Here is a 27627-nt window from a genome sequence, read left to right on the forward strand (position 1 = left end):
GGGGTTTTCTGCTAGAGAAAACATTCAAAGCATTTACCTAAGCTCAGCTGTAGTATTCATCAATACAACACCCTCTCTTACTTGGAAAGAAATGCAAACAATTTGACTATTTGCTCTGGTTTTGTTCAGAACTGTTTACCATGTGAATTTTAAAGAGAAAATCATACACCTTTACTGCCAGCATTTTCCCAAGCAATGGTATGCCTAAAGATCCTCTGTGAAAACAAACCATGTCTTCAATCCTTGGCTATAAAAGTCAGTTACTGTTTTTCTGCCTAACAGGCACTGTTGCCCCCCCATACATTTATATTTCACTGACACCATTCTAGCCAACCTGTAATTATTTGACTGGTTTAGGAACAAATCAATCATTTAAAGGATTGTGTCTTCTTCCTTTAATAATTAGTGTTTGAAATCCATTTTGTGTTAATTATCAAGCTTGCTTTATCATCTTTTGCAGAACGGAAACAAGGTATAGAACAGCATGTCAGAAGCATAAAGCTTTGCAAATTAGGTGATCAGCAAAGTAAATAAAGGCATATTGAATATATCCTTGTTTGTATAGTGAGAAACAAGGATGTGTACATTGAAAAGAGCAAGTCAATTACATGGTAGAGAAAATGTACATAGGTGAAACTATCAGTAGGCAATATAATGCAATTTATTCTATAGTTCTGATTGCTTCTGTGTTTACTGTATGATTCTAAGTTTTCTATGTTCACCTTAAGAAAGAAAACATAATGAAAGGAATATGTTTCAATACATTAACCTGTCAGAGGCTATTTAGTTCTAAGCAGGCTGTCAGAGCACTGAAAAAAATTAGACAAATTATTTGATAGTTTGCCTAATTCAGACAGACACCATTATGACCAGGAGATTTTACACCTTAGGATTTAATAATAATAATAATAATAACAACAATATTCCAAAACAACAATAGTGTGTGCATTGTATGCAAGGTCTGACATCAGTGCTTCTGGTTGGCCATTTCCTCTGTAAGTGTCAGCAGGCTGAAGACAGAGGGCACAGTATATGGATAAAAATCTCAAGTGTGACACTCTGAGAGGAAGAAAGGCAAAGGAAAAAGGCCAGGGAAGGTTCAGAATCGGACAAAGGTAGCATCTATCTGCCGGACGGATGGAAGAGCCAGCATGATTTTGCGACGGTACTGGGGATCTTTCTGGAGAGGGTTTCGCTCTAGATAGACTGTTTCCAACTTCTTGGCTCCTTTCAGCTCATCTAAGTCACTCCAGCATTCAATAAGATTATCATTCATCTAGGAAGCATAGAGAAAATAAAAATTGCTACAAGTTTAAGACAGGTTAGTAACTGTTCATAGCTGTCATCATTATCTCAAGCTCCTTCTACTGCAAGAGAAAATTCTTGAGAAGGTGAGGCATATTCTGCCCCATCATCCATTTTTTGGTGATGTGAGTGATGGTGCCCCTTGAAGGGGAGCTAAGGCAATGGACTACAGTGAAAAGAAGGGAGCACATTCCGGAAAGAAGAGTAAGATAAGAGGCTGAAAAGGAGACAGAGAAAGTGGGTAAGGATAGCCAATCCCGGAATATCCCACGGTATATCCATTAGGCTGGGAGCAGGAAGGGTTTGGTTTGGCAAGATGCTGTTTGTTATGTGTAAGCAAATAAAGAACTATTCCACATTCTTGGGCTTAGCCTGACAGGTCCTGAAACCAGAGTCCTGTACATTAACTATTTATTCACATAATGTTGGAGTTCATGTATGCTCTGAAGGCCATTTTTCATAGTAGATAGGAAATAACAGTGAAAATCAATTATCCCTTAAAAGTATTATCTCTCAGGAGTTCACAATTTACTCACACTGGAAAATGAAAGATTCAATATAGATTTAAAAGAATGGTATTCCTGTTCTAAAATCTGCATACAAAAGAGAAAAATCATGATGCAACACAAAAAGCAAAGGTCATTCAACATCGTATAGGTCCTGAAGATGATGGCAACCTCCTCTTTGTTGGAAGCCTTTAACTGCAACTATTCCTACCATTTGGCACAAAAGCTTATTCCAGCCTTCTCTATTGTGATATATAGGAATCTTCCAGAATTCCCAGGAAGCATGATCAGAAATTCTGGGGGAAATAGTTCTAATATATTTAGATGGCCCTAGGAGGTGGAGGGTTTCTGTTTGTATTTTACTTGCTATGTGGATACTGTTCAGGAATCTTGTGGCCAGATGGAATTTGTCTGTATTTTGACATTAATATTAACCTTTCATAATTTTAAAGGACAGAAAAATGAAAGATTATCGTATGAGCTTGTCTCACATGAGCAAGGATTTCACAAAGTGACCGGACAGCAGTGGAAGGATTCATGTTGAAGCAGCTTCCAACCCTCTAGAACAGCGGTTCTCAACCTATGGGTCGCGACCCCATTTGGGGTCGATCGACCATTTTTCGGGGGTCGCCAAAGAAGGCGATCCGCCATTTTCTCCCCTCAGGGTGCCGCATGGGGGCGGCACCGTGCATGTGCGCCGCGCATGGGGCGGCGCCACGCATGGGGGGCGCCGCTGTGCATGGGGCGCCGCCGCGCATGGGGCGGCACCACGCATGCGCGCCGCGCATGGGGCGGCACCACGCATGCGCACCACGCCGCACATGCGCAGAACGTTTGTGTGACGGGGGTCGCTGTCACACAAACGTTGAGAACCACTGCTCTAGAATAATATGAGGAAACCATTTAAAGCCCATCATAAACACAGGGGAATGAATTCCATTATCAGACTGAGAAGCATTTAATAGTGTTTTCTCAGTCTGTTGCTGACACAAATGAGGAAGAAAGATGTTGTTGACTAAAGCTACTACAGGTTTAAGACTGCAGACTTACCCAAAATTCCTGGAGTTCTGTTAAATGAGTGATATTTTCAATCTTTTTGATCCTATTGGCTGCAATGTCCAGCATTGTAAGTTTATTCTAAAACAAATACACAGAAACCTGACATTAGTTTTCGCACATATTTTATACTCTTGCATAGAACATTATTAAAAGTTAAAGGACGTGCAGCAACATACATAGTGTTCAGCAGCTTTACATATTTGGACCCTTAGTTGTCTTCCCCATATATAAACATACTGATTGTTCGTATCCAACTACAGAAAAGGCAAAACATTTTTCTTCCTGATATCTCCACATTGCTTCATTGTTCAAAATATGATTAAAATATTTATATCCTTATGATATCTACTCTAGACAAGTAGAATAAAGAAACCAAGAGATAAAAATGATATATTTAATTCATGGAGAATCGAATCAAAGATGTTCTTAGATCCTTAATCCTCTGAGAAGAGGATAAAACTTAAGAAACCTTTATATAAGATACAGCAATATTTTAAAATACATTTCTTCTTTTTACAAATCTTCAGATATATGAATACTAAGAAAGTATGTTACTCTTTCTTTCTGCTAAAAAAGCCACATTAACTCTTATTATTTAAACCAGAAGAGCAAAAGTGGAGATTCCTATGAGACCTGCAGCTTCTGCTGCTTCAAATGACCTTGTCCCTCCTTTGTTCCTAGACTACCTCTTTAAAAACATCTCTTCCTTTAAGTCCATACCCTTCCTACAAAGCCTCTAGTTACGTACAACACCCTAGTCATAATATCTTCTCATACAATATAGTAATGTTCTGGGGTCTATTCATGCATTTGGAATTTTCAGAACATGTAGCAGGTATTCTTATAAAATGGCTGACTGAGGACACAGTTAATAAGAAAATACAGCTTATCAGAAGGAAAATTGGAGAGTATCTTCTAGCATTCTGGATGCTTTTTATTGCCTCCTATGTATTAATTTTTTTCCTGGGCAAGCATGCCCTTAAACATACAATTTTTATTTCGTAAGAATAACTATCCAGACATACCCTATTCCTACTTCACTATGTTAAATTATTTCAATGCTTTTCTTCCTCTTTTCAAATATTTACATTTCCCTAGTCGTCTTCTCCCATCTCTGCTCTATTTCTACCTGGTAAACCTATGATTTAGAAATATGTGTGGTCCTTGGTGTTCTCTAAGTTTGGTTGTTGTTTTTTTTTTGTAGACATCTGATTACTAAACTAAGTAACATCAGTGCTAGGATGGACTAAGACAACCAAGCTCAGAGAGCACCAAGTACTCCACAGTTCAACTCTGAACTACAAATATTCTTTTCTATTTGTAGAAATATGTCATTTTGTTTGCTCCTTTCATCTGGCCTCAACCATTTCCTGCCTAGGTCTTTCAACCTTGCCCACAATTCATGAATCCCTTCATACTTGTTGTAGGCGTAACTCCTGATTGGTGTTACATCTATAGGCATAGGGAATGACATCATATCTGTATAAGATTATCTCTTTAACATGGGAGTAATCCACTAATTCTCTTGCTGGAAGACTGTTATAAGCTCTCAAAGCCTTTCTCATTAAACATGGAGATACTCTGGCTACCTGTTCTATCCCAGCCTATTGCCGTCCTTGTTAAAGGCACAAGGACCAAACCCCTGCTGATGCAATAGACTGGAGACTTTGCAACAAAACAAAACTCTTTTAATATGGTTGACAAACCTGTCAAATAGTCCAAAACACAAACAGCAAAACTCAAGTCCAAAGGAAACACGAAATCACAAGCAAGACGAACAGACCAGGATTCCAAGAAACACTTTGCAAACGGTTGTCTTCAGCAACCAGCACCGCCCACACCTTCTCTCTTTATACAGCAGTCCCAAGGCGTTGCCTCTCAGTGCCTTCTCCTTTTTCCCTGGAGTAGTCGCATTGACTGCTGCTGATTTACTCTTGCTAATTGATGACGGGAGCGTGCATCAATTAGCAAGTCCATCAGATGTGATTTTTCCGAGTCTGAATCATTCTCCTCACACAGCTGAGCTTCATCAGAAACACGACTGGAGGGCCCAGGCTCTGCAACAAACTGTGAGTCCTGTAATTCATCAGAGCCTCCCTCTGCCCCTGATGGCCCTTCAAATGCCTCCTCCACCTCCTCCTCAGATTCCTCAGACTCAGCTGTTGTGAGCACAGGCTGGCACGGAATCACAACACTACCCATTCAGTCTCAGGGCACTTATAAGATGTAGCCACACTTTCAAATGCAGTAAAATAGGATTGTATGTCCTCTTCATCTCACAGCTTGGGAATTTCTGTGTCTTTGGGACTACCTTCTCTCTACACGTTCTGAAAACTTGAGAGCTGAATGTGATCCTTCTGGTGACTGCATCCCTTTAAGTTGGTCCCTCAACCCTCTAAACTTTTCTCTTCTTGTCTCTCATTCATTTCCCATTCACACCTATTTTTTCCTTTCTGTATCCATCCAAAGATGCTCACCTTCTCTTTTTTAATTAATTGAAGTCTTTTGTCTTGTTTTCATATCTCTCTAATGATATTAGCCCAAGTATATGGACCTAGCCCCATTTCTGGCGGATCTACCTTCTGCTTTGGTTTAACCACAGGCCTAGATACCTGTCTCTATTAAAGCAGTAGCCTCTTGTAAGGGAGAGTCTGTCCCTTCTATGTCTGTTTGTGTGGTGTAGGTCTGGTTTCTATAGCCAGGACATTGGCCAATTCCTGCGAAATCTGAACTTGTGTGGTTGCCACCTTGCGTTGGATATCCATCTTTTTATGGTTATCTCACCTTTTTGGATATCCCACTGCTACCACCACTTTGTCACAGATTCTTTTAAGTATACCTGAGTCAATGGGTCCACAAGCATAAAACAACCAACACAACAACATAGATCCCTAGGCAACACACACACAAGCATTCAAAGGCTAGTATTGCTCACTATCACTCCACTCTTCCCTACTGCTACTACACCTCCTCCTACTGCTGCTCCAACTACTATTCCTTGTGCATCTTACTAGTGAAAAGAATCTCTTTTTAGCTGTTTTATTCCCCCCACCCCAACACCTCATTCCTTCTCTTCTATACATCCACACCACTAACAACTCTCTCTCAGCTCAGTGTTTATAGCCAACACTTGCTATGTTGGCTCAGGAGAGGGCTTAAAGAGGGAGGACAACAGCTGCACAGGTGCTGGCCATTTTCTAGGCAACCTGCTCTCTCACAATGTCCATTCATTCTTTACAAAATGCTATGTTCAAGAGTAGCACTAAGTAAATAAAAATAAAAAATAGCTCACGTTATTCTCGAGGCCCTCAATGACCTCTATACCAGTATGGCTAAGGTAAAGCTCTCGCAGGTTTACCAGATTCTGTAGTCCTTCAATCTTTGTTAACCGATTGCTCTGGAATAGGTATAAAATTTGAGTTAATTCCATGTAAGGATCATTCTGGTGTTATTTCAGAATAAAAAATCCCATCACACTTGGAAGACATATCTAAAGTCTTTGGCCCAAATACATATTACTTGTCACTTTCATTAATACTTTAACCCATTAGTTCAATTCCAAACTTTATTTATAAAGTTTGGAATTGAACTAATGGATTAAAGTATTAGCTGAACATTGCTAAGTTAAACTAGATGACCATTGCTAAGTTAAATCTTTTCTGGTCAGAACTATGCACAACTTTATAACATTGAATTAGCCAGATGGAATGCAATAGGTATCTTCCAAAGAAAGCACATTTATGATTCTATTAAGGAAAAAACATAATTTGCATTTCAATGAGATTGTCTGGTCTTTAAAATTTACTGAACTTCCTAAGGATTTCTGAAACTTATATGTGATCATATAAGTGATCATATTCTCTACTGGCACGTTGGAAAAAAAATAAATACATACTTTACCAGGCTATTCTATGGCATAATTGCTGTATTTTTAGAAAGAAAAGAAATATATGTACCTGACTGCTATTCTGTGTGTGAAAGAAAAAGCATACAATTTCAATGATAATTTAATGAAGGTCTGAAAAATAAACATTTAAATAAATATTTAAATTCAAAGGGATAACAGCAATTGTAATTTCATTTTTAGTTAGAAATTATAAAGACAGGAAAGGCAAATAACTTAAATCATATAATGACAATTAAAATAGAAAGCACAGGACTGGTACCTGTATGCTAAGCACTGTCAGGTTTGTCAATGCATCCAGGTTCTGCAACTTAGTGATTTTGTTTTTCCCCAGAAATAGGCTATCCAGGTTAGTCAGGGTGTCAATATTCTGAATTGCCTATAAAACAACGATAGTGAACAAGATTCCAATTTCTGACTCCTGCAAATAGCACATCACTAACCTGTTTTATCTTTTAACCTTGTTAAATCACTGTGTGGTGAGATGGGTGACTAATAAATTTACAAATAAATAAACCTCCAATATATTAATCAGTAAATAACTCTGTACCATAGCCAGCAAACCCATATTGTCATACTTTCCTTTATAAGGATGGAAAATAGCAGCCTTCACATTTCAAAGATACTTCGTAACAAATTTGCTGATATTTTTTTGCATTGAATCTTTATAGAATTTGCTTTGTTACAAAAGATTTTCTAACAGCACAGTTCATATCAATCCATTACCTATAAATATTTATTTATTTAAGGAAAGGAAAATCATGCTATATAAAAAATCTCTGCAGCTGAAAATGTTCTATAGATTGTTGTTGTTTTTTTTACAGATAGGATCTGCTCATATTTTCCAAGTTTCCTTGTATATAATTAACATGATACGGAGTTTGTTCTTAATATTCCAATTCATTCCAATTCATTTATTGAAACATTGCCTGTATATTGGCTGAGTCTTGTGTTGTTTAGAGAAAAACAAATCTTACCCTGATTCGATTAGATCCTAGCTCTAGCATTTGCAATTGTTGCAAGTTGCTTAGGTTCTCAATTTTGCTGATTTTGTTGTTGACCAGGAAGAGTTTCTTTAACTGAGTGAGCTGATCCAAACCTTCAATGTGTCGTAAAATATTAAATGAAATATCTAAGATCCTAATAGAAAGCAAAGAAAACAATTTCAAAAACAAAACCAGAAAGCTTCTATCATAGGATACAATCTGGGTTGGTTACCGGGATCAGAGATTTAGCCTTCCAAGCTTTCGGATTTGTGCCGGAGCCCATCTTCAGGGAACTTCTGTCTACTGGAATGTGTGCTTTGGCCTGTTCTATGCATCATATTTAAGTTCCTGGTTGGATGTGGCTTCCTAGTGGTTGATTGGTGTGTTGATGGCTATTGGCTTTTGTTTCCTTGTGCTGCCAAGTGCTTGTCTCCTAAGTACTTTATAAGCTGGTGGCAAATCAGCACTCCTATTGACTGACACAGGGCCTGTCTCCCAGGCTTCATTCATTTCCCTGGCCAATTTTGTACCTGCTTGGTCAACAATCTTACTAGCTGCGAAATTGAATGTATGTCCTTCTTCTGTCATATTTTGCTGCATTCTTTATCATGTATTCCCACCCCCATTTTATCCTGACCATTTTCCTATGAAGAATCAATATGCTCATGAATGCATCTTTTCCCACCATTTTCAAACTTCAACTGGCTATAATTTTTTTAAAAATTTTTTTTGACAAGCTGGACATTGAAAAAGCATCAAGAAATATAACAAATAAATTTAACATTCTGATAAGAGAGAACTTCCCTGAGGATGGGCTCCAGTACAAGTCTAAAAGCTTAGAAGACTAAACATCTGGTCCCAGTGATTGACCCATATTGGATACTAAAACAAATAAAGCAGAAAAAGAGAGAAGAATTGAGAAGGAGGGGGCCATCTCAACCATGATTCTTTACTTGTCTGATTTTTTCCAATTGATACTACATAAAGATGCTTTATTTCTCCAAACCTCCACTATTATTTTAAAGTGGTACACTTTTCTCTTGGTGCATTTTTTTCTAGTAAGTAACCAGCCTGCCTGAAGACCAATATATAACCAAAATTATTATTTAAATAAAAACAATTTGGCAACCTTTATGAAATGAACCAGCCAGTTTCCCATCAACCACTCAGATAGCAACCCACTGTTTATCCAGATACTTACTCAAGACCTGTCAAGGCCTCCAGGTTCTCAATCTTACGAACCTGATTGTCATAAAGATCCAACTCTTTGAGAGTCTGCAGCTGTTCCAGGTTCTCAATGCACTTAATCAAGTTCTGTCGAAGACAAAGTGTCTAAAGAGAAGGAAGAAATTTTAAAAAAGAACAATTATATGTAAAGATTCTTTCATCAAAGTTCACATGGAAGAGTCTAAGCCAGCATTCTGCAACTTTCAAATACCTTTCAAAAGCAACAACAACAACAATAATGATGATGATGATGATTGCATAGACTGACTACAAGCAGTGGCATGACAAAGTAGCAACAATGGTGCATTGGAAGATCTGCCAGAAATATCATTTGCCTGCAAGCAAGAACTGGTAGAACCATAAAATAGAGAAAGTTATAGAAAATGAAAATGTTAAATGCTGTGGGACTTTAGAATTCAAACAGACAAGCACCTGCCACATAACACCCCAGACTTAACAACTGTCAATAAGAAAGACAAAAAAGTCTGGATAGTGGACATGGCAGTGCCTGGAGAAAGCAGAATAGAAGAGAAAGAACTGGAGAAGATAACAAAATACAAAGACCTACAAATAGAAATAGAATGACTGTGGCAAAGGCAAGCAAGGGTAGTAACAATAGTAATTGGCACCTTGGGTGCAATCCCAAAACATCTGGAGCACCACTTGGACACCATTGGCATTGACAAATTCACCATCAGTCAATTGCAAAAGGCGGCCTTACTAGGAACAGCTTCCATCCTGCAACGATATCTGTAATACCATCAATTCAAACATCCACATCTGCCTATCACAGGTCCTTAGTAAGGACTTGATAGGTAGACAAAAATGCCAAATCCAATCTGCACATCTGGCTGACTGTGCGATGATTAATAATAATAATAATAATAATCAGACAAGCACCTGCAACATAACACCCTGGACTTAACAATTGTCGATAAGAAAGACAAAAAAGTCTGAATAGTGGACGTGGCAGTGCTTGGAAACGGCAGAATGGACGAGAAAGAACTGGAGAAGATAACAAAATACAAAGACCTACAAATAGGAATAGAAAGACTGTGGCAAAAGCAAGCAAGGGTAGTACCAATAGTAATAGGCACCTTGGGTGCAATCCCAAAACAACTGGAGCACCACTTGAACACGATTGGCATTGACAAATTTGCCATTAGTCAATTGCAAAAGGCTAGGAATTGCTTCCATCCTGCGACGATATCTGTAATAACATCAAACATCCACATCTGCCTATCCCAGGTCCTTGGTAAAGACTCGATAAGTAGACAAAATGCCAAATCCAGTCTGAACATCTGGCTGACTGTGCAATGATCCATAATAATAATAATAATAATAATAATAATAATAATAATAATAATAATAATAATAATAATAATAATTTTTAGACAAAATGCCAAATCCAGTCTGAACATCTGGCTGACTGTGCGATGATCGATAATAATAATATCTGGATAGTGGACATGGCAGTGCCTGGAGACAGCAGAATAGACGAGAAAGAACTGGAGAAGATAACAAAATACAAAGACCTACAAATAGAAAGACTGTGGCAAAAGCAAGCAAGGGTAGTACCAATAGTAATAGGCTCTTTGGGTGCAATCCCAAAACAACTGAAGCACTACTTGAACACCATTGGCATTGACAAATTCGCTATTAGTCAATTGTAAAAGGCGGCCTTACTAGGAATTGCTTCCATCCTGCGACGATATCTGTAATACCATCAAACATCCACATCTATCTATCCCAGGTCCTGGGTAAGGACTCGATAGGTAGACAAAATGCCAAATCCAGTCTGAACATCTGGCTGACTGTGCGATGATCCATAATAATAATTTTAATTAATTTTAAATTAATAATAATTTCAACTTCTGTTTTATTTTCATCCACCTCTTTTAACCAAGCCGCATCCTTGTTGTATTGATATGGGATAACCCAAAGAAATACAACAAGGATGCGGCTTGGTTAAAAGAGGTGGATGCAAATAAAACAGAAGTTGAAATGAAAGAACTAGTAATAACAACAAAAATGGTAAAAAAAAGAGCAAATAAAATCAAAAATTGGTCAGCACCAGGTGAAGATGAACTGCATGGGTTTTGGTTGAAACATCTAACTGTTATACACCCACTCCTTGCCAAGCAGTTCAACAATATACTACAAGGAGGAGCAATTGAAAAGTGGCTAACAACTGGGAAAACCTACCTAATAATGAAAAATCCAGCAAAAGGGGCAACACCAGGCAACTACAGGCCAATTACCTGCTTACCAACAACTTTCAAATTACTAACTGGTATGGTAGCCAATGCACTACAACAGAATCTAGTTGAAAACAATCTCTTTCCACCTGAGCAGAAAGGAAACCGCCCCAATAGTAGAGGAACAAAAGATCAACTCCTAATAAACAAAACGATCTTGGAAAATTGCAAGAAAAGGAAGACCAACCTGAATGTGGCATGGATTGACTACAAAAAGGCATTTGACTCTCTGCCACATGACTGGATAATCAAGTGCCTAGAAATAACAGGAGTCAGTAGAAACATCACAAAATTTGTGCAAAGAATGATGGCACAATGGAAGACACAGTTGCAGATCAATGGTGAGAGACTGGGAGAAGTTAATATCAAGAGAGGAATATTTCAAGGAGATTCATTGTCATCATTACTATTTGTGATTGCACTGTTTCCTCTGTCAGCAATACTGAATAACTCAGGACATGGCTATCAATCATCAAAAACATCTACCAGACTATCCCATCTCCTTTACATGGATGATCTGAAGCTGTATGGAAAAACAACATCTGAAATAGAATCGCTGCTCAACACTGTACGTATATATAGCCAAGATATTGTTATGGAGTTTGGCTTGGACAAATGTGCCACACTTACTATCAAACAAGGAAAAGTAGTGAAAACTAAAGGAATCAAGATGCCCCACGAAAATAACATTTCTGGATGAGGAAGATTACTACAAATACTTGGGTATCCTTCAAGCTGACAACATCAAGCACACTGAAGTCAAGAAAAAGATTAGAGGTGAATACATCAAGAGAGTGAAGAAGATCTTAAAGTCCAAACTCAATGGAGGAAATACCATAAAGGCAATCAACACCTGGGCAATTCCATTCATTAGTACACAGCTGGAATAGTGGACTGGACTCAAGCAGAACTAAAAGCAATGGATAGGAAGACCAGAAAAATAATGACAATGAATCATGCCCTTCATCCACGCAGTGACATTGACAGACTTTATCTACCAAGGCAAATAGGTGGGCGTGGAATGCTACAAGTACATCAGATGTTTGAAGAAGAAAAAATGGCTTTGGAAGAATATCTGAAGAACAATGATGAAGATGCACTGAAATTAGTATATCAGGAAGGCTTACTGACTACTGGAGAGACCAAACTGGCCTACAAAAAGACCAAATGAAGATTGGGAAGACAAAGCACTACATGGCCAATACATTAAAAAAATAGCTGGGAAAGCAGATAATAACAAGACCTGGCAATGGCTAAGAGCAAGAAAATTGAAGAAAGAGACCGAGGGACTAATTCTGGCTGCACAAGACCAAGCCTTAAGGACAAATGCAGATAAAGTCAAAATTGAGAAGACAGCAACAGACAGTAAGTGCCACCTATGCAAAGAAGCTGAAGAAACAGTGGACCACCTGGTAAGCTGTTGCAAGAAGATTGCACAGACTGACTACAAGCAGCGACATGACAAAGTAGCAACAATGGTGCATTGGAAGATCTGCAAAAATATCATTTGCCTGTAAGCAAAAACTGGTGGGATCATAAAATAGAGAAAGTCATAGAAACTGATAACATTAAACTGCTCTGGGACTTCAGAATTCAAACAGACAAGCACCTGCAACATAACACCCCAGACTTAACAATTGTCGATAAGAAAGACAAAAAAGTCTGGATAGTGGACGTGGCAGTGCCTGGAGATAGCAGAATAGAAGAGAAAGAACTGGAGAAGATAACAAAATACAAAGCCCTACAAATAGAAATAGAAAGACTGTGGCAAAAGCAAGCAAGGGTAGTACCAATAGTAATAGGTGCCTTGGGTGCAATCCCAAAAAAACTGGAGCACCACTTGAACACCATTGGCATTGACAAATTCGCTATTAGTCAATTGTAAAAGGCGGCCTTACTAGGAACTGCTTCCATCCTGCGACGATAACTGTAATACCATCAAACATCCACATCTGCCTATCCCAGGTCTTGGGTAAGGACTCGATAGGTAGACAAAATGTCAAATCCTGTCTGAACATCTGGCTGACTGTGCGATGATCCATAATAATAGTAATAATAATAATAATAATAATAATAATAATAATAATAATGATGATGTTGGAAGGGACCTTGGAGGTCATCTAGTCCAACCCCCTGCTCAGGCAGGAAACCTGATATCATTTCAGACAAATGGCTGTCCAGTCTCTTCTTAAAAACTTCCAGTATTGGAGCACTCACAACTTCTGGAGGCAGGTTATTCCACTGATTAATTGTTCTAATATCAGGAAATTTCTCCTTAATTTTAGGTTGCTTCTCTTTGATCAGTTTCCATCAATTGCTTCTTGTCCTGCCTTCAGGTGCTTTGGAGAATAGTTTGACTCCCTCTTCTTTGTGGCAACCCCTGAGATATTGGAACACTGCTATCATGTCATCCCTAGTCCTTCTCTTAAACTAGACATACCCAATTCCAGCAACCGTGTGCTTGCTTTTTTGGTAGCTGCAGCACATTGCTGGCTCATATTTAAGTGATTGTCCACAAGAACTCCAAGATCCCTCTTACAGTTACTACTATTGAGCAAGTTACCACCTATACTATACCCATGCATTTGGTTTTTCTTGCCTAAATGTAGAACCTTACTTTTTCGCCATTGAATTTCATTTTGTTAGGTAGTGCCCATTGTTCAAGTCTGTTGAGACCCTCATGTATCTTAAGCCTATCTTCTGGCTATTCCTGCCAGCTTGCAATTGTTTGCAAATTTGATGAGTTCCCCATCTACCCCCTCATCCAAATCATTGATGAAGATGTTGAAAAGCCCTGGGCCCAGAACAGAGCCCTGGGGCATCTAAATTTGCCACAATAAGTAGTTTAAACCTTGGTAAGTCTCAGCTGGCTCATATGGTGATACCCAGCCTATTTAGCCACTATTTCCATCCTCTGCCAGTCTGCAGATGGTCATTTGGTATCCTGGATCTTGGTTTGAGATGCCTAGTTGCCTTATTGTTTGGATGTCCTCTTCTCTCAACAATTACAACATTAGATTATGACCACCAAGTAGAAGAATATATGTAATTCAATGAACATAAAGATCACTGCAACCGTAATTAGGTCATGCCTATGATGAGATGGGTACCACAAGCATCTCACCTTCACTTTCTTGAGCACCTCAAACCCTTCTATTTTGCCAATTCGGAAATGATTCAGATCAACATCCTAAAAGGCAGAAAAAAAATGTAAGATCATAAAATCAAATTTATTTCTATATCAGGAAGATACACAGACTTACCAATGTATATATGTCAAGGAATTTACTCAAAACAAATGCATTGATGGTATAGACAGAAGAAATACATTTATTATATAGCAATGAGAATATTTTCAGCTAAAGTCCTCCACAAGAGGTAATCCATCCATCCTTATTAATTGTTATTCATGTATTAGGCAGGGTATAAATGTTTAATCTAAACAAAGAACATTCATACTGAATTCACAGCTTTTCAGCATTTGAAGAAGAGTTAGTAGTATATACAAATGTATTTTAAAATCAGGATTTGCCCTCTTGCCCATTTGAGAGAATTCTATCAAATTTCTTGAAGAAACAGAAATATATAGATACTGCTTTCAATTTTAATTTAAAATTGTTATGTCCCAATTGTTGAGAAATTGTTATGTCCTACTTCATCATGCATACTGCCTATTCTCCCACTCAATCCATTTTTTCTTTCTATTATTTATTTATAAACCCATCATAGATGTTACACATATTGCCAATGAATAAGTTATTCCCTCGCCACCCGAAGTGGTAAAAGAAGTAAGAAGTAAAGAAGAAGTTATTTATATTACTGAGGTTTGTCCTGCCTAGCAGCTTTTCCTCCTAATCCAACCTTCTCTTATAATGCAAGGAACATATTTAGTGGCCACAAAATGTGACTGACTGCTTCAGGGAACACTAAAGAAGCTGGGAAGATAGAAGGAGGTTTGAATAAAATAAAATTATCAAAACTGTTCTGTGTTAGTTAACTGGGACAAAATTGCACAAAATGTCATAACATTGGAAATAATAAAAGAAATCTTTAAAGAATAAAGCCAGATATCAACGTGGGAATTACAGATGTGGAACATTTTTTTTTCTGACAAGACAAAGAAAATATTGAAAATGGAACTAAAAATAATGGGTCAAGAGAACAATTTGGAAAAGGATGTTTTTTTGGTGGGAATATACAAAAAAAAAAGCTTGCTAGAGTTTTAAATTTTAAAGGAAAATACAAATGACATACCAAGAAAATGTTTTATTATTGAATCTAACAAAAGAGGTTTGTTAAATCCTTGATGAAGTATAATGGGATAAAGAAGAATTAAAAAAAATCAAATCTTATGACAATATTTGAGTGTACTAAAATTAAGACTATTAGAAATAAAAGAAAGGAATATAAAGCTGTTTATTTGATCCAGATTAAAATAAGATATTTATTTGCACAGTTCTTACAACCTTTTTGCTGACACTAGAATTGAAAATTTGATATTTTATGGATTTTAAGGAGAAATTTCCTGACAGTTAGAACAATTAACCAGTGGAACAACCTGCCTCCAGAAGTGGTGAATGCTCCAACACTGGAAGTTTTTAAGAAGAGATTGGGCAGCCATTTGTCTGAAATGGTATAGGGTTTCCTGCCTGAGCAGGGGGTTGGGCTAGATGACCTCCCTTCCAACATTATTATTATTATTATTATTTATGAGATAAATGTTTGTAATTTTAGAGGGGGTGAAGAGTTACTTAATTTGTCTAAACTTTTAATGAAGACTGGAAGGCACTGCTTTATATATTTCTTTTCTCATTTTTCTTTCTCACTTTTTCTTTCTTGTAGTTTTTATTCTTTTTCATTAAGTTTAGCTTGCATTAATTTTTAGTATTGTAATTAAACTCTTAATAAACATTAAATGCAAAGTAGTTTAAAAAATAACAACCCAGGAATTATTCTTTCCTAAATTTCAGAGATGTATCTCCAAAGCTTTTCACCTAAGCTGGTTGTGGGCAACTGTGGGTTTCAGTATGAAAGTGACATTTACAATACCTCGGCCTCTGGATCCAAGCTAATAGTTTCCATATCCACTGGAATTTCTGATTCACCTGTAAAACAGCAAGCACATCCTGCATAAATCCATGATGTTCACCAACCAAAAGCAAATTTGCAAAGTGAGCTCTTCTCCAAGAGAAATTAAGCCTTAGGGCAAAATAAAAGCTAATGGATTTAAATTTTACTGTTGTAATGGAAGTCATATAAGCCCTTCTAAGCTAATGATCACTTTGGCTAAATCCAAATATAGAGGAAGAAATACCAACACACTTGTGGAAAATGTACATTATCTAATATTGAATTGAATTAGGAAGCAAGAACTAACTCAAATGACTTAATAGTTAGCTGAGCAAACAATAAGTGTCAGAAATTTTAAATTACTCTTGCATTCTAGTTATCATCTCAGTTTTGCAGTCCTAGAAAGGACTGATATAGCATACATGTTCTTCCTGGGTTAAATATTGCCAGCAATTTGATGAAAACTTTTCCTGTTCTGGAATCAAAAAGATCCTTATAAATTCTCTCTTTCTCAATGTGCTTGAGTGAAGATAAGCTCAGGGATTTCTGCTAAATAATTCATGCATGCTCTTATTTGGCAGCTGGGTGGATTTGCTGCTACATATTCTTTGAGCAAAATACAACAGTGCTAGGCATTATAAAGCAGCAAGCCAATGTTGTTCAATTTCCTGGATTATCAGTGAATGAGCAACATGCATATACACACTGATTCACAGAACATAATATTAAAAAACAAAAACCCAACAATAGAAGAGCTACTGGGTTTTGTTCATCATTCCCAATGGAAGAAAGAGTTTATTCATCAGCAAGTTAATAGTTTACAAGTAGTCCTCAACTTACAACTGTAAGGGACCCCAGAATTTCTGTCTTAAGTCAAAATAGTCATAAGTTGAAAAACCTATGGGACTGGACCAGATTTTATAATTTTTTTGGGTGGTGTTTGTGAAGCAAATCAATGTATTCTTATTGCTGTTTTTGGCCAGAACAAGCAAAACCTGGTGTAAACTGCGGTTATGTGACTATGGAGTGCTGTAACCTGCCATAAAAATGAGGCAGTTGCCAAATGCCCCAAAAGTGGTCATGTTACTGTGAGTTGTGTGCAGCCATTGGAATTCTGGAATGGCTTGTAAATAACTTTTTTTTGGGGGGGGGAGGTCCATTGTAACTTAGAATGGTCGCTATGAAACCAGTTGTTAAGCGAGGATTGTTTATAATGACCTCTTTTCATGTATCTGATTATGTATTCTGTAAAAAAATATGCAGATATCTATTGAACATTAAGAAGTCTCTTATTCTTTAACACTTCTTTTCATATATTTGCATTATACCAGCTGTCTGTTTTTTTTAAAAATCTATTTCTGGAAACTGACTTTTACACCTTACTTACCAGCTAATAATAAAATAAAGATATAAGTATATATGTACATGTGTATATATGTGGTTTAATTTCTACTTCCATCTCTATTATATACCATCACAAATTAATTCTGTTTCATGTCATTAGGGCTTATATTTATAAGGGTATTTGTTAGGTTAATATATTCATTACAACTGTTTTTATGTCACTAATAAAAAAAGCTAAGTTTACAAAAGCAGTATAAAATAAATGTATAGTACTTATATCAATCAACACAATAACATCACAAAACTTTCATCACTAGCACTGTCCATGTAGATCCAAGATACTTAATATAATTTATATCTCTCTCCCCAAATGTTTGCTCAAATAACTGTGTTTTCGGTAATCTTCTATATATTAACAATGAGAGTCCTAATTTTATTTCTGGGGTAGCTGGAGGAGGAGGAGGAGGTCTGACAGTGAAAACCTCTGAGTCATCGCTCACAGTAACCTTATGCGAGTGGAGACTTGGCAGAGTAATCCTGATGTCAAACAGCCTAAAAAGCCTCTGTAACATTGAGCAATGTTGAAACTGTATTCTCTCTCTCTGAATTCTCAAGAAGAATAGAGGAAGTACTGCTGGTCAGCAGAAATATACAGTAACATATGACTCTATTTGGGAAAGCAGTCAACATTTTACTTTGAAATAAAAAGATCCAAGATGCTTTGCCCCCTCCAAAAATATCATGGAATTATTTAGGCTTGCACAGTCACTCTCCTTTGAAAATATTGTTTTGGATAAAAGAAGGTACAGGTTTCACATTTACTGGCACACAGAGCAACCACTGTAAAGAGATTATTATGTTTGGTAAGCCTAGAAGTAAAGGGTGACAAGTATGCATATGATACAGCAATAACAATTAGTAGAAATACTGCCAGGCACTGAAGTATGGGACACGTTTTTTAAAATTTTGATTGAAGAAGCAGCAAAAACTTATTTTGTTCTTTATGAAAAGATTCTTCTATCTCTAAGTCCCCAATTTGTTTGATCGATAAGCAGTGACCAGGAGTGGGATTTTCTTTTCAAATAGCTTCCTTGTAAAGGATATTTTAGAACAGAAACCTGTTATAGTCATATGGCATGTTGGGCTGAGACAGTATTTTTGGCCCAAAGTCTCACAGACAGCTTCTGTGACTCTTTCCTTTGGTCTCCCCACTTGTATTTCCAACATCTTAATTAAACCATGAGTTTTAAAGACTTCATGGACATAACCATGTAGTTTTCTTGGCAACAATATGGAAATGGCTTGCCATTTTTGTCTTCCAGAATGTTTTTTTAATCTTCCCAGTCTAAACTATAGGTATGGATTTCCAGTCAGTCTTCCACTCAAGAATTAATCAGGACTGATATTGCTTGACTTTGTGAGATCTCTCACAGTTACTTAGGTTCTGCCATCTATTTAGAATAATCAGTGTTAGCTAAGCAATAAAATATTCTTTGTACATTTGTAATATACAAATCACTTTGAATATCCTTATACTTTTCCTATTCATTTGTTCTTTCCACTTCCACTATTTTGTGTTGTCTATCATTTGAACATTGAGCTCCACAGTATTCTATTAATATGTATGAATTATACTAAGGATAATTTTATTGCTAGCCATGATGAGTATGCCTTTCTTATGTCAAAAGAAGGAATTCAGCATAACCAGTTAAGTACAGGCACAATTATAGCTGGAATGTGAGTATAGCAATAACAATAACACTTAGACTTATATACCGGTTCATTGTGCTTTACAACCCTCTCTAAGCGATTTACAGTGTCAGCATGCTGCCCCCAACAATCTGGGTCCTCATTTTACTGACCTCAGAACAATGGAAGGTTGAGTCAACCTTCAACGGGTTAGGATTGAACTGCTGGCAGTCAGTAAAATTAGCCTGCAATACTGCATTCTAACCACTGCACCACCAGTTAGTTACAGATAGTCTTTGCTTAGCGACGGGCCCTTCAGCAACCATTAGAACTTAGGACAACACTGACTGAAAAGCTAAAGAAATGTGGATAATGGAGATGGAACAAAGAGGAAAGGATACTTATAGAGAAAAAAGAGAGATCAGGACAGGAAAAGGAAAGTGCAATAAAACAATCATCTACTTATTTTGCTCCTTGAGCTTCTTAAAAGTGTACATAGATGCTTACTTTAATATACTTTTCACTAATATATTTCAATTAAGTATGAATTTGAACAAAAGTTTGATTAAATAATAATTTCTATTATTACAAACTCTGCCCCATACACCATCTTCACTTACCGAACAAAATGAAGTGAATTATTTTTTTAAGGAGAAACAGTATGAAACTCTCAACTCTGAAGGAAAAAGCAGCAGGTGAGATTCATTCTGACGATTTAATCATTCTGCTAATAAAATGAATCCATTCAAAACAACTGCTTGACCATCTTGCTAATTTTTATGCTAATACATTCATAATTAAAACTGTAGCCACAGTTAACTGACAACTTGATCACCATACTGTAAAGACTGAAAACAATTTATGTCAATCCTGTATCAGGCAAAATACTATTAAGGAGGTCAAATTGTATTGCTAATGTGCAAGAGATGAAATATAGGCTGCAGTTCCTAATTTCAAACAAACTCTGCTAAAAATAATAGATCTATTGAAATAAAAAAACTTTACTGGAACTTTATGTGGCAGATTATAAAATTTTTAGAATTCGTAGAATTCAAAAACATGTAACAGGGAAAAAGTGATGTAAAACACATTTTTATGAAGTACCAGTACCAAAAGTAACAGTTCAATTAAGTATCAAAAGCTGTTTCATTTATTCCATTTATATTCAGACTCATTTATTCTTCCATGATAATTTGTTCATATAGCTCTCACTAGCACTGTAGCCAGATAAACAGTTTTCAAGGCTCTTTGAAATTTGGCCTAAACACAAAGAAAAAACAACAGTGTTTTTTAAGAATATGACCCCTTGGGACTATGAAATATTAACAAAAAAATTGGGCTTCAGGGTGGAGGAAAAGGAGTTTTGAAGTCACACTGACAAATACAAATTCTAAAGTGTTTCAAAACAATTCTGTACCTCTTAGAATGATATCAAAAAGAGCTATTAAGATGGAATAAAGTGCAACTATTTTATCAGGTAGAATCTCTCATTAAGATGAATGCTTTACCAAAGATGTTATTTTTATTTCAGATATTACCAATATTTATAACTCACACTCCATTTAAGCAATGGAAAATGGACATTTCTAAGTTCATATGGCCAGGGGAAAAAACAAGACTTAGATATAAATTATCGTAAGATGCTAAAGAAAGAGGAGGTTTGAGTTTACCAGATTTGAAATTATACTTTGATGCTTATTGTTTGGTCTGGCTTAAAGAGTGGGTGACTCTCCAAAATAAGAGACTACTTTATTATATAAAAGCAAAAAGCTGAGGCTAAATATTATTACCTTATTCAACTGTGCTAAAAGGAGTTGATTTACATGAAAGTTGGGACATGACCACTGAAGTAAAGACAAGAATAGAGAAAGTTTGAACAGCATCCTTCGAAATGAAAAAGGTCTTCTGCAGTCACGACATAAGCCTAAGATTGAAAATCAGGCTTGTCAGATGCTATATTTTTTCTATCCTGCTCTATGGAGTAGAGCAGCGGTTCTCAACGTTTGTGTGACGGCGACCCCCGTCACACAAATGTTATGCGCATGCATGGCGCGCACGGGGGCAGGCCCCCCACGCGTGGCACGCATGCGCGGCGCCCCCACGCGCACGGCGCGCCTGGGGCGGCCCCCCCGCGCGGCGCGCATGCGCGGCGCCACCCCCGGAGGCACGCCGCCGCCCCCACGCGCAGCGCGCGTGCGTGGCACCGCCCCCCCAGAGGCGCGGCGCACCCCCGGAGGGGACAAAATGGCGGATCGCCGCCTTTGGCGACCCCCGAAAAGAGGTCGATTGACCCCAAATGGGGTCGCGACCCATAGGTTGAGAACCGCTGGAGTAGAGAGTTGGTCTCTGACAGAAGGCCACCTGAAGAGACTAGAAGCATTTGAAATGTGGATTTACAGGCGTCTGTTACGTATAAGCTGGGTTGACAAGATCAGAAATGAGGCAGTGATAAGCCACCTGGGAAAGCCAAGGGAAATCATCAAAACAATTAAAAAACAAAAATTAGAATATTTCAGACATGTGATGCGACACCCAGAAAAATACGGCATACTCCATTTAATCCTCCAGGGAAAGATTGAAGGCAAACGAGGTCCAGGCAGAAGAACATCATGGCTTCAAAATCTAAGGGACTGGTTTTGGACAAAACTCAGTAGCAATTTTTTGTGCGGCTGCTGATAAAAACAGGATCGCCAACATGTTCGCCAACGTCCGATAACGGATATGGCACAAGAAGAAGAAGAAGAAAAGGAGTTGGAAGTTAAAGCTTTTCTTTCCTTTCCCCCTTTTTCCCTGTAGTTTTTCCTCTTCCCTTTTTTCCCTCTTACTTTCCTTTTATTGTTTTCTTTGTATTTTATATTTTAATAAACTAACAAAATATTTAATATGAAAAAAAGAAAGAAATTGGGCCTAAGTAGGCTACAGTGCTTCAACTTTATGTCAAACCAGCTGGCAGAGAAAAGTTTCATTTAGACTAAAAACAGTTTTGAGGCCAAATCTGAATGCAGCCTGATACTATACCAAGTTTTTGACTAAAATGCATTTTCTACATGAGTAAATAATTCAATAAACCTAGCAAGATATTGGATGAGCAGAAGATGCACAAATTTGTATGCATGGAATGTGCAATGAATATTTTACATATGTTTTTGAATTCAGGGTGTTTAATTTTGTTTTGCTTCTTTTGTTCTTAAATGAATCTGCCAACTGCTTAACAGTATTTCTGTAGTTGTAGCAAACACGAATCCTGCTCCTTTTCACATAGAATGGTAGGTGGCTGTTATAAATATCTGAAATGACTTGATTTGAAAAACTCAAAAACATACATAACAGAAAAAAACTAAAAAAAACCCTTAATCTTGAACAGTCTGCTGTTAAGACTTCTTAAGACTGCAAACAAAATACAGCTGCCCAGAGTCACTGAGAGTGAATGGGAAGCCATATACATTTTCTAAATAAATAAATAAATATTGCAGTGCACTGCAGCCATTTGATCACTATTTCTGACCTTCTTTGCTGGCTTCCTATAAGCAAAATCAATGGGGAACTAGCACGAGCTCGTAAAAGGCAACCACGTGACATCCTCGCTTAACGACCCACGATGATTAACAAGGCAATCCAGAAGTGCTAGAATTTGTCACAAAGCAATGGATTGTATGATGTTGTGCTTTATGACTATATCGTTCAGTGACAGAAATTTTGGTCCAAATTACTGCCATTAAGTGAGAACTACCTATATTGCAATGCATTCCGTATGGGGTTGCCCTTGAAGACCACCCAGAAGCTACATTTGAGCAGCATGGGCAGTGTTGGACATGTTGCAATACGTTCAAGTAATTCTACTGTCCTATGACCAGTAGGCTTTCCAGGGCAAGTCAAAGTGCTGGTTATCATCGATAAAGTCCTTCATGGCATAGGACCAGGTTTTCTGAAGGGCCATCTATTTCCTATAGTTTCTGCCTGTTCTATAAGATAAGGCAGAGTTGGTGCATTTCAGGTCTCTTCAATCAAACAATGACGCCTATTGGGATCTAAGAAGATGCTTTTCTGCATCTGTTCTTTGGAATGATATTGCTCTATAAATTTCTGTGGTTCCGACCCTAATGATGTTCTGGAAGTCTTTAAAAACATGATCGTCTTACCAGGCTTTCATGTATGGTGGCTGTGAAGCCCTACTGTATTTTGTTTTCATTTATTTATCACATTTTTGAACTGCCCATCTCCCTCAGAGAGGGACTTCTGTTGTGTGGGATTTGTTGTCTGCACAGACTAGTTCATTTTTGTTTTTCTATTTTAAATTATAAACTGGCCAAAGTCATTCTGGAACTGGGCAGCACTTAAACCGAGTAAGTAAACTAAAACTAAAATAAAGTATTTTTTCATATTCAACATCTATATGCTATTGCACTGTAACTATAAATAATTTCTAAGAAGCAGAGGGAATCTGACTCTTACCATCTTTTATTATTCATATGCAAGAAGGAAATATAGAAAAACTTCTAATAAAAACAACAGCCAAGAATCTTTGTATTATTAATTTATGCACCTCATTTCCACTTAAAAAGTGCAAGAGGAAAAGTTCTCAGTGTTTCCAAGGGCTATAATAGAATTAAAAACAATGCAATGAATAAACACTGAATATGCAAAAACATTAATTATATGCAGTGGGAAAATGTAACATAAACATATTCATTTGCATTCTACTGATTCAAAGAGATGGGCGTCGGTAAATCAGTCATATATGCTACAAAGGGCATGCTCCAAATAGTAGTTTACCTGTTAAATTCTCTCCATTCTGCTCTTCTTTTAGACTTTGTTGACTGAGGTCTGTTACTATGCAAACTGCTTGCTTCTTCCCTTCATCATCTCCAGATTCTTCTGATTCAATCCTTTTATCAACTGTAGCACAGAAACAAAATTGTTTATTTTAGGATCAGTATAAAAACAGAGTATAACAACAGAGAACAGTATAACGTATAACAGAGAACAAAACTGATATTATATGAGTTACAAAGCATATTGTGGCATCCTAGAGAAAAACAATTATTTGGGCATATGCTTTTATGGATTAAAACAAATCTTGTGAATGTGTATGTATAATAAATCTGTTATGACACATGACTTACTTTTGTTACAACAGCTTAACAGAGCTAACACTCTACAAATAAATAAGATTAGAGCAGAAGTGTCTTCATCATACCGAAGCCGTGCCTACCTCATTGCTGGCAATGCAAAAAGAGTCACGATACGTCGCGCCACGTCATTTGACGTGGCGACTTTGACACCCATGGACTAGAGTTTTAGAAAGAGGCATGATTACTTAGCAGTAAGCCCACCAAAGGTAGATTTACTCCCAAGTAACAAAATCTAAAAACCCCCAGCTAAATGGAATGTTAAACATGCAACATATCCGAGGTACAGCAAATGCTAACTTGCACACACTATTAAGGTCAGACTAAGTTACATTTGATAATTTTTCAGAGAGATAACCTCGATAGTGTTTTTGCAACAAATGCAATAACTTTGTAACAAATTAAACATGAATAAAACTAGTGTACAAACCTTTGGGGCTATAAATTATTTTTACATTACACATATGCATAAATATGCACCTCTAGTTAGAATCATAAAATACCACTATATATTTAAGATATATAGTCTCTGTTTCTGAACAAATATGCATCTGGACGTATCTTGGCTTACTGAACTAAAATATTAAAAAATTCTTTGTCATGTCACACAATGACTTTGCTTTTTTCTTACAAGTATGAGCATTTAAACAGTTGATTAGTATATACCATCAAGTTGTTTTCGACTCTTAATGATGAATCTCTCTAACCTGTGCTTTCAACTTTCTCAGTAGTGCACTCATAGCTACAGTTACTAAGACCATGCACTTTGCTGCTGGTCATCTTCTTCTTCCCTTTCCTTTCACCCTTTCCAAAATTAGAGCCTCTTTCAGACAACTGGATCTTCACATAATGTGCCCAAAATAGGACAACTGGAGCCTAGTCATTTGTGCCTTGAGTGAGAACTCTGGGTTGATTTGTGCATTGGTTTGTTTTCTTAGTTGTACACCGTATTCTCAGGAGTTTTCCCCAACACCAAAGTTCAAAGGCATCAATACTCTTCCTATCCCGTTTCTTTAAATTCAATGTTTGCTTCCATAGAATGTCACAGTGAAAGTTAGGTAATTGCACTAAATGTGCCAAGTTATTAAGAGAACTTTAAATCAGAACTTTATATCCTAAACTGCTCCAAAGAGATTGATTGTTTTCACAGGGTTTTCCATCCTAGGTCAATATATATTTACCTCAGTTCTTGGCCCCCAAAGGGCCCCAAACTTGAATTTTTATCAGATGCCCAAGAATTAATCTACAGTGAGTGAGCTACTGCAGTTCTGGTATAGTTTATTTGTGTACTGTACTCAGATACGTAAAAAGCATGGCACAAAAGCCTTGTCAGGCCAGCCAACAACATTTTAATCTCCTTTGACAACTTCCTTTTCAGTATGAAATCAGATGGACAGCTTAACCTTAGTTCAACAATGACAGGTAGTAACAACCACACTCAAGAATGGTAAGCCATTTACTTAATGTTGAAAATATCACAAGAACTATACAGCTCCATTCTTCAGTTTGCACCCTATCTGCATCTGTGGCAGTACTTGCATTATGTTCCAGATTATTATGTATTGCTACTCAAAGTACACTTTTCTATATGAGCCCCATGCACACCATTTAGACTTGCTATACATACCTTACACTTCTGGCACAGATAGATTCACTTACTTGGAAAATATTTAAATTCACCTCTATAAGGAGAAGTTGCCAGACAAAATTCCTCAATTATTAATTCATTACATTACATTAAAGAACAATCTTTTGCTAAGTATATGGGCATTTTTAGGTATTCTGTCAGCATCATCTCTCATTTTATAAGAAACAGAATAATTGACTGTACAGAGTCAATTCATATAAGATAATATGAATAGTATATGATGTACTTTTGGTTTATTATCACTGATGTCTAGGAAGCATCGAACAGGAGTAGGGGATGGTCTCCTTATGGATATGTTACACACCTTCCTTCAAATTTGGAGGAGCTACAATATGAATAGTAAAAAGAGGTTGTATAAAAATAGCTTTAATAAAACTATTTTGTTGCTCTGTAAGCAGCAACAAAATAAAACCTGCAACACAAAACCATGATTCCCATTCCTGAAGTTAGATGTACCTCCTGACAAATGCAAATAAAACCCTCTTGCTGTGGATAAATTTAGATTAGGTTGCTACAAACTCTACTCAAATCCACAGCAGGCAGTGAGATTACCACTCCCACGACAGTAAATTTATAACAGTAATTCATGTTGCAAGTTCATCCTATACTGCTGTCATTGATATAATGTACCCTTTCTCTCTTTAAGATAACACTTAGCAGGAAATTACTGCTAAATTGAAGTTAAGGCATGAGTGAACGATATGGAAGTCCAGAAATCTTGATGTGAATAAAAAGTGGGATTTAAATGAAGTTTGATGAGTCAGTGGCAGATTAAATCATCAACGTCAAAAACTCCTGCACTGAGTCAGTGGTGACATCTGAGCTACTGGAAGTTAGGGTTTATAAAATACTTCTTCTCTCAAAATTATCAATCTCTTATTCCAGCATCATCATCTCACAGATAATGATAACAACGTGTATTTGCTTTGTATGCCATGCCAGTAGCGGCCAAACCTGGCAATTTGCAGGAAAGTAAAAAGAGCTGATTTAATTGGTGAATTAGGGTGGAGCTGGGGATTACGAGACCCTACAGCAATTCTGACTCCGGGAAACAGCCCTCAGCTTTTTCTTACAACATCCCTCTCCCAAAACGCTTCCCCGGAGGTTTCTCCCACTGCCCACTGTGCTCATCATCCCCTTAATAGATGCCCCGCCAATACTTCGGCATCTCCCTCTCCCACATTAAGGCCAGCATTCCCAAACCTTAGCGTCCCCTATTTCTCTATAGTCGCTGAGCGGAACCGAGCCAATCCTAGCCTAGATTCGGACATCGCGCGCTACAATCCGGTCTCTCACCCTCCATCATCTCTTGAGCGCCCTCCCCACTCTCTGGCTCTGCTGTCGTCGTTGTCGTCGTCGTCGCCATAACGCTTCCCGCTCCCTCCTCCTTCCGGCATCGGACATGGCACTGAAATAGCCAATGAATAACGGAATCGGGTTCTCCTCCAGCCAATCCCAGAATCAGCTTCGCGGCAGAGATACCAATGACATTATGCGCCTGC

At 37.4% G+C, this 27627-nt stretch overlaps 1 protein-coding gene across 1 annotated transcript; it reads right to left on the bottom strand.

Moving 5' to 3' along the window:
- Positions 1-378: 378 nt before the first annotated feature.
- PPP1R7 (protein phosphatase 1 regulatory subunit 7) lies at positions 379-27564 on the bottom strand. The gene is made up of 10 exons (XM_039320549.1): positions 27422-27564; positions 24122-24244; positions 16295-16350; positions 14370-14435; positions 8962-9092; positions 7752-7914; positions 7037-7153; positions 6163-6267; positions 2862-2948; positions 379-1276 (listed from the first exon to the last, which is right to left on the bottom strand). Exons 1-10 carry the CDS (start codon positions 27489-27491, stop codon positions 1100-1102), a joined length of 1095 nt encoding a protein of 364 aa, XP_039176483.1. The 5' UTR covers positions 27492-27564; the 3' UTR covers positions 379-1099.
- Between the last annotated feature and the right edge of the window lie 63 nt (positions 27565-27627).

The sequence above is a fragment of the Crotalus tigris genome, unplaced genomic scaffold, assembly GCF_016545835.1.
Source record: "Crotalus tigris isolate CLP2741 ecotype Arizona unplaced genomic scaffold, ASM1654583v1 scf7180000023658.1318691, whole genome shotgun sequence".
Taxonomy (NCBI): Eukaryota; Metazoa; Chordata; class Lepidosauria; order Squamata; family Viperidae; genus Crotalus; species Crotalus tigris.